The sequence below is a fragment of the Melanerpes formicivorus genome, unplaced genomic scaffold (genome assembly GCF_026170545.1).
Source record: "Melanerpes formicivorus ecotype bairdi unplaced genomic scaffold, bMelFor1.0.p_v2 SCAF_95, whole genome shotgun sequence".
In the NCBI taxonomy this organism is placed as follows: domain Eukaryota; kingdom Metazoa; phylum Chordata; class Aves; order Piciformes; family Picidae; genus Melanerpes; species Melanerpes formicivorus.
The window spans coordinates 2,200,413-2,211,647 of NW_027142447.1; the positions used below are offsets into that span (position 1 = coordinate 2,200,413).

Here is an 11,235-nt window from a genome sequence, read left to right on the forward strand (position 1 = left end):
TGCCCAGGTGACCAGTGTCTCCAGCCAACACAGGACTACAGCCATGCCATATTTTCAGAGTGGGCAAAAAGACCACTTCAAAATTAAATTGGATCCCTCTATTATTTTTCTGCTCACAGCAGTTTGCAAAGCTGTTAGCTATAAAACAGTCAACCACTGCTTTCAGCCCTCTCCCTCCCCAAACACTGAGGGACAACAACAGGAGCTGGGCTTTATACTTGGCCAGCTTTTCTTTCCACACATTAGATTCCCCTACTAACACCTCCAGAAAAGCTTGTAATCAAGCAGAGAGCTCCACAACACTGTGCCAAAGAACAAAGCCTATTCCCCACTGTGTTCCTTGGCTGGTGGTGCAAATTGCAAGGAAGTGATCCTGCTGCACCAGGAGCTGTAGGTATTTGCACAACCCTTGGGCTTGCTAGGGATCCTTGAAAGGAGATGGGGGGAACCTTCTATGTACAGGAATTCCCATACTCCAAGTGCATATCCTGCCTCAAGAAGGCTTGCTAGAGACAGTACAGAATCATAGTATCAGTCAGGGTTGGAAGGGACCACAAGGATCATCTAGTTCCAACCCCCCTGCCATGGGCAGGGACACCCCACACTAGATCAGGCTAGATCTAGGAAAGACAAGTAAGAATGGGAACATAAGGCCTAGTTTTGGGAGGGGAAGAATGAGTATGGGTTTAAACACAGTGGAACAAAGCCAAGGCACAGCACAGTTTGGAAAATGGCATCACTGCTGTAAGAGGAATGAAAATCCCCCAGCCTGGGACACGATGCTAATGCTCGTTAGCTCCCGAGACTTGCACACAGCCTGTAGCTTATGCCTCCAGCAATTGGCTGGGGTTCATTAAAGCTGATTTTTACTTCTGTCCTGCTAGGCAACCACGGAAAAATCCTTCCTCTGTGTCTGTCCTCTGATAAATGGGAGTGAGGCCATCAGCCCCTGCCTTCAGAAATCACTAGGACAGCAACTGAGAAGACAGCTACACAACACCTCGCAATCATTAGGCATTACAAACCAGAAGGTGAGGCCACTGTCCCTTACCTTCAAAAAGCACTGAGATACCAGTAAAGGTGATGGCTGCACAGGATCTTGCAATCACTAGGTGTTACAATCCAGAAACACCCCACACAAAAGGTGATAATAGGCGTGTTAGGTGATATAGGTATTACAGGCTTGAACCACTGACTGTGATGTTACTGGAGCCCCTTTGAGAGCAAACACTGACTACTAACTACACAAATGCATACCACCACAATACAGGAATAGGAAAAGCAAGGGGAGCTGCCAACATACATTAGTAAGGGCTTATGCATTTTTTTTGTCCTAGGCTTCTAGGAAAGTGTCAACTCCCAGCCGTTTCCTCTAACCACATGAAAGAATTTTCCCCCCAGCTCCCACATAGAAGAATCAGAACTGAGACAGGGACTGGCGACAGACCCTCTCTTCTGACAAATCTCACTTCCAGCAGCACAGGGTCACAGTTCTCTGGAGACATGAACAGAGAACATTGCAGCAGGTAGGGGCTGCTGTGGAAATGCCCAGGGCTGCCAAGACAGGAACTGCTGAAAGAGCAGCGTTCCCTTGACAATGGGTGAAGCAAGGCAGTGCTGGAAAGCAGGCTCATGGGAAGACCAACACAGGAAGACCAGGGCAGGCTGGATCACGCCAACTTTCATTTTCTGTGTAAACAAGAGCAACGGTTTTGACACTGCTCTGTGAAAAGTCAGCAGGGCAGCCCTCAAAACAAACGCTGGAAGCCTCCTGGATTGCTGTCGGTAACAGCACGCTGAATCTGGGGACGGGACGCTACAGCATCCCCTTGTCCCCACGTTACAGGGCACACCAGGGGCTAAATCTATCTTCCTGTCAAGGCATTTACACATTTTCCAATGATAAAATATATCTCCCCAACTCCAGCCAGAAAAAGCTGGGAAAAGGCTCTGTCTGGCGCCCATCCAAGGCTGATTGTTAAGAAGGCTTCCTAGATTTGGCCACCAAAGGATAGCCTGGGCCATTAGCTAAACATCACTCCTAGCCTGAGCAGAATGAAATGAAGAAATCAAGAAGGGAGGAGCACAGTCCAAACACACATTCCCCATAGCCAAGTCAAGCAGAATACCTACCTCCTAGTCTATTTTATAGCCTTACTCTAGAAAAAGCTTCTGGAACTACTGGGGCAGATACAGAGAAGGGTCTAAAAGACAACTAATATGCTAAACTACATCTCCAGGTTGGAACTCATTCAATGGCACATCGAATCATAGAATCAATAAAGCTGGAAAAGACCTCAAAGGTCATCAAGTCCAACCTGTCACCCAACACCTCATGACTATTAAACCATGGCTTCAAGTGCCACATCCAATCCCCTCTTGAACACCTCCAGGGATGGTGACTCCACCACCTCCCTGGGCAGCACATTCCAATGACTAACAATTCTCTCTGGGAAGAACTTTCTCCTCACTTCGAGTCTAAACCTCCCCTGGTGCAGCTTGAGACTGTGTCCTCTTGTTCTGGTGCTGGTTGCCTGGAAGAAGAGACCAACCCCCACCTGGCTACAACCTCCCTTCAGGTAGTTGTAGAGAGCAATAAGGTCTCCCCTGAGCCTCCTCTTCTCCAGGCTAAACAACCCCAGCTCCCTCAGCCTCTCCTCACAGGGCTGTGCTCCAGACCTCTCCCCAGCCTTGTTGCCCTTCTCTGGACACATTCAAGAGTCTCAATGTCCTTCTTAAACTGAGGGGCCCAGAACTGGACACAGGACTCAAGGTGTGGCCTAACCAGTGCTGAGTACAGGGCACAATGACTTCCCTGCTCCTGCTGGCCACACTATTCTTGATGCAAGCCAGGATGCCATTGGCCTTCTTGGCCACCTCGGCACACTGCTGGCTCATGTTCAGGCAGCTGTCAATCAGCACCCCCAGGTCCCTCTCTGCCTGGCTGCTCTCCAGCCACTCTGACCCCAGCCTGTAGCACTGCATGGGGTTGTTGTGGCCAAAGTGCAGCACCCATGCAGAAGTCAACCTTGGATTAGCCACCACCCCAACTGCATCCACTACAACAACCTGGGAAAACCTAGAGAAGGCAAGCTATACATAAATCCTTCAACTGTATCCAAAGCAAGCAGTCTTTAAGCAGTTCCAGTACTAAATCACTGTTAAAGATGATTCTTACCCTACTGCTCTGAGTGAGGACAACCATGCTGCATAAAGAAGCAGCCCCATCCTTTGGGGCCTCATCCCTCCACAAGCAAGTGTGAACTGAGAAGCCAATTTAGCCAACTGAAACGGCTTCACAAAAGATCATTACATCTCCTAGGACTCCACTGAAGGCACAGTCTGTTTGCAGAGCTTCTGACCCTGCCTGAAAGAAAGCTCCTTTGGCCCGAGGGTAAAGTTGCACTGTATTTCAGCACTGACAAGAAACATGGTGTAAGGAGCTTCCACCTCCACAGCACGGTTCACCACTCTTGGTTGTGTCAACACAATTCTCAGCGAGCAAACAGCACCGCTGGAAAACAAAACAAAACAACAATCCCTCTTCTCCCCCTCGCCGGGCTTTTGTCTTGCATCCTTTCAGTGACCTAGTTCACAGTGCAGCCCCAAACAGCAAAACCAACACCAGGGTGAACAGCGGTGCGAGCCCGACAGCTAGAGGGGCGGCGGGAATGCCTCCCCGCTGCCAGCCACAACAAGGGTGTAACTGCACACCCAGCACTTTGCTCCCTGTGTGGGGCCAGCACTCTCACTCAGCCTTTCCCTTACTCACCGAGGACTGGAAGATGCCAACTACTAGATGAAAAAAACAACGCCAGGGCCGCACCAAAGGGCATTTTAGGACCCACTTCTGGTGAGGGTGGGTGCATCCTGCAGGGTAACTACATCCACATAGCTGCCCCTGCCTGCTGCAGAGATCGTGGTAATTCCAGTTTCGAGGCAGCTCCACCACTCGCTGTGACTCCCTCTTTTCATACGCTCATAAATCTTCAAATAGACTTCTTTTGAATCGCTGTTTTCCACGCTGGGAGCCCAGTCCCGCTTCCAGTGAAGTTCTCTTTGTGATTGTCTTGCAGGGAGCACAGCCCTGGCACCCGGCCCAACGGAAATTTAAAAGAGCAAGTTACATCTTTAAATCAAAGAGGGCAAACGCAAACAAGAGCACTCTTTTACATCCCCATGCCTTCCCCACGGAGTTTCCCCTGTGAAGTTGAGGCAAATCGCTCCAGAGCAGCCCGGCTTTGAAATCCTTGTCTGTGCGGCTTCAGTCTTACTCTTGTTTAAAACTTGCCATCAATTAGAGCTGCTTTGCCAGTCGGTTCACGGAGCTGCACAGATTTGGAAGCGCCATCTGGAGCACAAGCAGCCACAAGTGTCCGCGCGGACGGGCGCACGTTCGGCTCGGCGCGCCGGCAGCCTCGCTTGTTAAACAGCACCAGCTGTCTGCGGGGCAACGGATGCCCACGAGCTAGCGTGCTGAGAAATATTTTCTCCTCAGTTAGTGAGAAGAAGAACTTTATAAGTTGAGCACGCAGAACTCCAAAAGCTAAGCCAGGGGATAGCATGAGGGCTCAAGAGTACAAACAATTAAAAGAGGGCTAAGCAGGGAGGATGTCTTCCAGCTCTGGCATGAACGGGGCTGCACAGTGCGGGTGCAGGAGTCTTCCTACCACTCACTCCAGAAAAATGGCAAGTTATGTAACTTGCTCTGTTCAGCTGCATCTATAGCAACACCTATGAGCAATGCCACAGGAACCTTCTGCTTTTGAATTTCCTGCAGGCAGGCCCCAGCCCAGCAGTTTGACCTGTAAGCACAGAAGCTCACCCATGCTGATCTATTTGCAGAGTCAAGGCTTTTGGTTGTAATGGCCAAGGAGCCTTGGGGGAAAAAAAGGTTGTTTCCTTTATTTTTATTTATATTTATGGGTTTTTTTACAACAGAATAAACCAGATTGGAAGAGACCTTTGAGATCATTGCATCCAACCTCTCATCCAACACCACCTAATCAACTAACCCATGGCACCAAGCACCCTCTCAAGTCTCCTCCTAAACACCTCCAGTGATGGTGACTCCACCACCTCCCTGGGCAGCCCATTCCAATGGGCAATCACTCTCTCTGTGTAAAACTTCCTCCTAACCTCCAGCCTAAACCTTCTCTGGCACAGCCTGAGACTGCGTCCTCTTGTGCAGGTTGCCTGGGAGAAGAGACCATTCCCTGCCTGTCTACAACCTCCCTTCAGGGAGTTGTAGAGAGCACTAAGATCCCCACCTTGAGCCTCCTCTTCTCCAGGCTAAGCAACCCCAACTCCCTTAGCCTCTCTTCATAGGGCTTGTGTTCCAAACCCCTCACCAGCTTAGCTTTCACATTGTGACATTAAACAAGGTTAATTTTGGCCTTCGTCCCACAGATAAACCAGGACTTCTACTCTACGGCGGCTAGTCTTGATTTGCAAGCCCCTTCACCCTAAAAAATGTTTAGTAGTCAGCAAATTCAAGCCCTCTAGCAATAGCTTCTCTTTTCTTTTGGTTTTCAGATGCTTCTTAGAAAGATTTCCTAGACCCCCAGGAATTTCCAGCCCCTAGGCTGAGAACCATTAGTCCACGACATGGATATCTCAAAATGAAAAGCCGCTTGGTTTATTGAAGAAATCCACCTGCATGTTTAAGCAGAACATGCAGTGACACAGGTCTGGAAACACAGCAAGGCTGTTTCAACCGACAGCAACAATGCCTAGCCTAAACCAGACAAACAAGCCCTGTTACCAAGCATTAAGCCCTAGCCTCTTGCCTCCTTGTTTCACAGCTGGAAGCTGGGAAGATCTCTGCATGAGACCCATCAGTGAAACACCTCCCTGGAGGATGTCCTTTGCCCACTCCAAGAACCACAGCTGTGCTGTCCGAGCGTCTAAAGTGTAACTGAAATTCCTGATTTATCATGCAAAGTACACCTCTAGCTTCCATCCTGGTGAAAACTTGTGTTTCCTTGCTCATACATCTCTTCTGAGCTGTTAGACCTTCGAGGGCACCCCTTAACCCCAGAGCCATGTGACATGCTAGAAGGTGTTGTGGCACTGCTCTCATGATACTGGAGGGCCCAAGTCTGAGCGAAGGAACAGTTCTCCAAGAGTGGTCAGGCATTGCAACAGGTTGTCCAGGCAGGTGGAGCTGTCACCATGCCTGGAGGTGTTCAAGAAACATGTGGACAAGGCACTTTGGACATGGTTTAATGGCCATGGTGGTTTTAGGTTGGCAGATGGGCTTGATGATCTTCGATATCTTTTCCAACAGAAATAATTCTATGATTCTGATTCCAAGCTGACATTTAAAGCCCTATAGCCTCACTGAAACAAACAGGGGAAAGAGTCTTGGGAGGCTCTTCAGGCTCTGCCTATCCAAGCAGGCAGTGTATTTCCAAAGTTTACTTTGACCACTGCTCTTGGGTACTGAGAGTGCATTAAAAGCTAGAAACAGCAAGATGTTTCTCTACTGAAAGTGCACTCCTTCCTTCAGAATGCTGCATGTCCTCCTGCAGTTTCTCTTTGGATTCAAAATAAAACCCCAAGTCTACAGACCCTGATCAAATCACCAGCACACAGCACAGCAGAGCTCCACAGTCTGGAGTCTCTGTCTCCCTCCTCCTGTACAAAGCCAATGCCATTTGGATCTTGCAAAGAGAAAGGGCAAGGGCACTGACCCCTGAGGAAATAGCCATAGTTTCTTAGTTTGACTCAAGAGAGGTAATTCTAAAGGGAAGGCTAAAGAGCAACTAAAAGAAAGTTTTCACAAGGCTTCATTTTCTCCTTCTGCCAAATTCCCCAGTGACAGTACCTGATACAGAGGATACTGCTTTCCACCAGCAAGTGGACATCACAGTTGTCCTCTCAGGTACCTACAGAGCACAACTCACCCTACAGCAGCAAAGCCACATTTCTGATGCCATTCTTCACTTTGCTTGTCAGAGGTGGAAGGCAGGCAGGATACCATAACAATATATCAGGATATCAGGTAGTGATAGGACTAGGGGGAATGGAATGAAACTGGTTTTTCACATTGAGAGTGGTGAAGCCCTGGAATGGGTTGTCCAGGGAGGTGGTTGAGGCCCCATCCCTGGAGGTGTTTAAGAGCAGGCTGGATGAGGCTCTGGCCAGCCTGATCTAGTGTGGGGTGTCCCTGCCCATGGCAGGGGGGTTGGAACTAGATGATCCTTGTGGTCCCTTCCAACCCTGACTGATACTATGATACTATGACACACAGTTTTGCTAGGACAACTGCACTCATCTTGGTGGCATTTTCACCCTGGTAAGCAAGCAAGCCATTCCTAGTTGCACACGTCCACAAGACATGGGCCAGCAAGAACACTGCCACTAACCAAAACCAAAAGGTAGCAGCAGCCACAAGGAGCTGCTGGTCAATGAGCATGGGCCAGAGGGGTTCCAACAGAGGCCTGGCTCCTTCCAAAACCTCATCTCACAAGGAGCATGCTCAAGGGAGAGTTTCTGCAATGCTAGTCACCGTTTAGTTTTCAAAATTAACAAGCAAAATGATCGGAGAGCCAACATGTTTTGGGACCACTGCCAAATCTCAGAGGAGGAAAAGAGCCAAGCATGGTCAAAAATGAAGCCCTTCAAAGGCAGCAAAACATTGCTGAAGCTCTCTTCACAGCTCTTCTCCAAGTCAGGAAGCCCCAGCGTGGGGCTCACAGGTAACAACATCACAGAACATACTCCACCATATGCTGATTTGCTCTTTCAGCCAGTATGATTTGATTTCTTAAGTCTTGCAGGCAAGTCATGATCGACAATCCCAGGGCCAAAACACCCCACTACTTCAAACACTTATGGATTCGCTAAGTCTTCCTCTCCAAGCCAAAAACCCTGCTCTCATCATTTATGCTTTCACAGACCCCTGCAAGCCGAAGAGCTCAGCCTTCAGCACAAGGGAGTTAGTTTAGAGCCCTGATAGTCTCCTAAAGCAAACGAGCATGCGATCACCCAGAGCAAACCGTGAATACGACAGCTCTGCCCTCAGCTGAGGGTGCTTCAAAGCCTTCAGGTGTTGCACTCCAAGGCCAGTGCTACCAAGGTACAGAAGGAGACTCTCCTCCCGGTCACTGGAGCAGATTTATCTCCGGCCATACAAGCCTGGAGCTTCCCCAGGATATAACTTGCTGAAAGAAAAACAACCCTTCAGCCCCGCCAGTCTGTGACTGGGCATCACTTCAAGTGACCAAACCAGCTTCTAAGCAAAGCAGCGGCAATTGTAGCTCCCCTTGTCCGCGCCTTGCTGCGCAGCGGGGTGAGCCCAGCCACAGAAGCAGCTTTCTATAGAGCCCGGGTACAGGAGGTATCGGCGGCACCTTCGCACCAGCGGGAACGGGCAGCCCGCAGGCTCTTTCAAAGGCGAAGCTGGGCAGAGAAAGTGCTGCTTACCGTCAAGGGCTACGCCTACGGCCCCCGTCGGCTTTTGAAGGCTTTACGCCGGGAAGTTGAACTCCCTCTCACCTGCCGCCCCGGCAGCCTCCCCGCGGGCTGCAGCCGCCGTCCCGGCCGGCCGGAGGGAGGCCCGCCAGCCTTCCCCCGCCGCCAAGCCCCGGCAACCGGCGCCTGGCCGACCTGGAAAGCGCCGGGCAGCGGGAGCGGGGACGCGGCGGGCTCCCCCCGCAGCCCGGCTGGGCTCTCAGCCCCAGCCTCGGCCGGGGCAGAACCCTAGCCACAGCGGGCAGGAGCAGAAGAAGCTGCCCATCGCTGCTACCGGGCACCCCGGGGCAGAGCGGTGGCAAGGGTCCTGGGGGCGGGAGGGTGTGGTGGAGGACAGCAGCGCTGCCGCCCTCGCACTGCACTGCAATCCGACCCGACCCGACCCCGCACGCACAAGACAGACGAGCGTGCAGGCGAGAAAACAGACCCACAGACGGGACAGACTCACCTCCGTCCCGTAGCCGCCCCATGCCGTTCCCGGCACCAACCCGCCGCCTTCCCCCCGGCGGCGGCCGCCGTCGCTCCAGCCGCTGCCGCCGCTTTCCGCTTCCTGTGCCCGGCACCGCCCCGCCGTCCCTCCGCCGCCGAGAGCCGCACCGCCCCCGCACCGCCGGAGCCGCCGCCCCCCGGCCCGGGCTTCCCTCCGCGGGTAGCGACCGCTCTCATGAGGAGCCGGGCCGCCGGCTCCCCACGCTGCCGCCGCCGGCCCGCTAGACCCGGGCACCAGCAACTCCCAGCCGGACCTTGCTGCGGCCATGCCCGGCGGGGAGCTGCGGCCCGACCTACCCATCGCTCCTCTCCCTGGTCCCGGGTGCACCCTTCCGACCCCCGCAGCCCCTCCAAGGCTGAGCCCTTTCGGCTTTAAGGGGAGAGGCTGAATGGAGGAGAGCCTTACCTGTCCTTAACGCAAAAATACCAATTCCTTTGAGCTTTCCCATCCAGGACAACCATGTTGTTGGGGTTTCTCCAAGGCTAAATGCACTGCTAGGCACTGTAATTGCCTTGCCTTTGGGACTGCTTGCTCTGTTCCTCCACCCATAGCCTGCAGCTACAGTGCACCTTACCCCTGGTCAGAAGTCTGCGGTGAGGAAGACCTCCTGCCCCCCAGGGAGAAGGGCTTGGTTTGCTTGAAGCCTCTAAGAGGCTGCTTGAAGCTTGCCTTGGGCACTAAATTCCTTACACTGATTGGTCATAAAATCATTAAACTTGGCAAAGACCTCAGAGATTATCAAGACCAACCATCTACCCACACCACCGTGCCCCAAAGTGCTATAGAATCAGAACAGTTTGGGTTGAAGGGATGCTGAAGATCTAGGTCCAACCCCTCGCCATGGACAGGGAGATTTTCTACAAGACCATGTTGTTTATGGCCCCATCCAACCCAAATATAAATGCTTCCAGGATTGGGACCTCCTATTCACAACATCAGAGAATAATTTTGTTGGGAAAGGACCTCTAATCAAGTCCAACCATTCCCTAACTCTGCCAAGTCTGGTGCTAAACCATCCTCCCTCAGTACCAGATCTCTGTGTCTTTTCAAACACCTTCAGCCACCTCCCTGGGGAGCCTGTTTCAGTGTTTCAGAACCTTTTCACTGAAGCTTTTTCTAATATCTAACCTAAACCTTCTCTGATGCAACTTGAGACCATCTCCTCTCACCCTGTCACTTGTCCCTAGGTAGAACACCACCCACATTGCTGCAGCCTCCTTTCAGGGAGTTGTAGAGAGCAATAAAGTCTCCCCTGCTGGAAAGCAGCCCTGAGGAGAGAGACTTGGGGGTGCTGGTGGACAAAAAGCTCAACATGAGCTCTCAGTGTGCACTTGCAGCCTGCAAAGCCAATCAGATCCTGGGCTGCATCAGGAGAAGTGTGGCCAGCAGGTCGAGGGAGGTGATCCTCCCTCTCTACTCAGCCCTGCTGAGACCCCACCTGGAGTACTGCCTCCAGTTCTGGAGCCCCTATTGCAAGAGGGATCTGGAGGTGCTGGAAGGTGTCCAGAGAAGGGCCACAAGGATGATCAGAGGGCTGGAGCACCTCTCCTGTGAGGACAGACTGAAGGAGTTGGGGCTGTTCAGTTTGCAGAAGAGAAGGCTCTGAGGTGACCTCATTGTGGCCTTCCAGTATCTGAAGGGGGCTACAGGAAGGCTGGGGAGGGACTGCTCAGGATCTCAGGTAGTGATAGGACTAGGGGGAATGGAATGAAGCTGGAGGTGGGGAAATTCAGGCTTGGAAGTGAGGAGGAAGTTCTTCCCCATGAGAGTGGTGAAACCCTGGAATGGGTTGTCCAGGGAGGTGGTTGAAGCCCCATCCCTGGAGGTGTTTAAGCCCAGGCTGGCTGAGGCTCTGGCCAGCCTGATCTAGTGTGGGGTGTCCCTGCCCACGGCAGGGGGGTTGGAACTAGATGATCCTTGTGGTCCCTTCCAACCCTGAATGATACTATGATACTATGAACCTCCTTTTCTCCAGACTAAACAATCACAGCTGCTCCTCACAAGACCTGTTCTCCAGATCCTTCCCCACCTTTCATTGCCCTCCTCTGGATTCGCTCCAGCACCTCAATGCTGTGCTGAGGGCTCCCAAACCGAACTGTACAACGTGGAGTGATTGTACACTGGAACAGTCAAACGGGAAGTAGAACATTTCCCTATCTCCAACTTGGTAGCTGCATTATGTCCTGTTTTGCATAGCACACATGCTTACCCAGCCCCAGGAAGAGGCCAATATCAAGTGATAGGTTCCATCTTGTATTATGCATCAA

General features: G+C 51.9%; 2 protein-coding genes across 2 annotated transcripts in view; one reads left to right on the forward strand and one right to left on the reverse strand.

Moving 5' to 3' along the window:
* VANGL1 (VANGL planar cell polarity protein 1) overlaps positions 1-9,007 on the reverse strand; it is a 70,521-nt gene extending 61,514 nt beyond the window's left edge. The window contains exon 1 of the mRNA XM_068166004.1: positions 8,927-9,007. The gene's annotated coding sequence lies outside the window, so the exon portion shown is untranslated. The remainder of the gene's footprint in view (positions 1-8,926) is intronic.
* Positions 7,559-9,192, forward strand: LOC137455293 (basic salivary proline-rich protein 4-like). The gene is made up of 2 exons (XM_068165983.1): positions 7,559-7,756; positions 8,518-9,192. The coding sequence occupies exons 1-2, from the start codon at positions 7,559-7,561 to the stop codon at positions 9,190-9,192; spliced, it is 873 nt and encodes a 290-aa protein (XP_068022084.1).
* The last annotated feature ends 2,043 nt before the right edge of the window (positions 9,193-11,235 follow it).

Excerpts from the sequence above, each read along its gene's own strand:
- LOC137455293 (XM_068165983.1), top strand. The coding sequence starts at position 7,559 with ATGTTTTGGGACCACTGCCAAATCTCAGAGGAGGAAAAGAGCCAAGCA. Across the intron at positions 7,757-8,517 it reads CTGATTTGCTCTTTCAGCCA|CCTCCCCGCGGGCTGCAGCC; the intron begins GTATGATTTGAT and ends CCGCCCCGGCAG.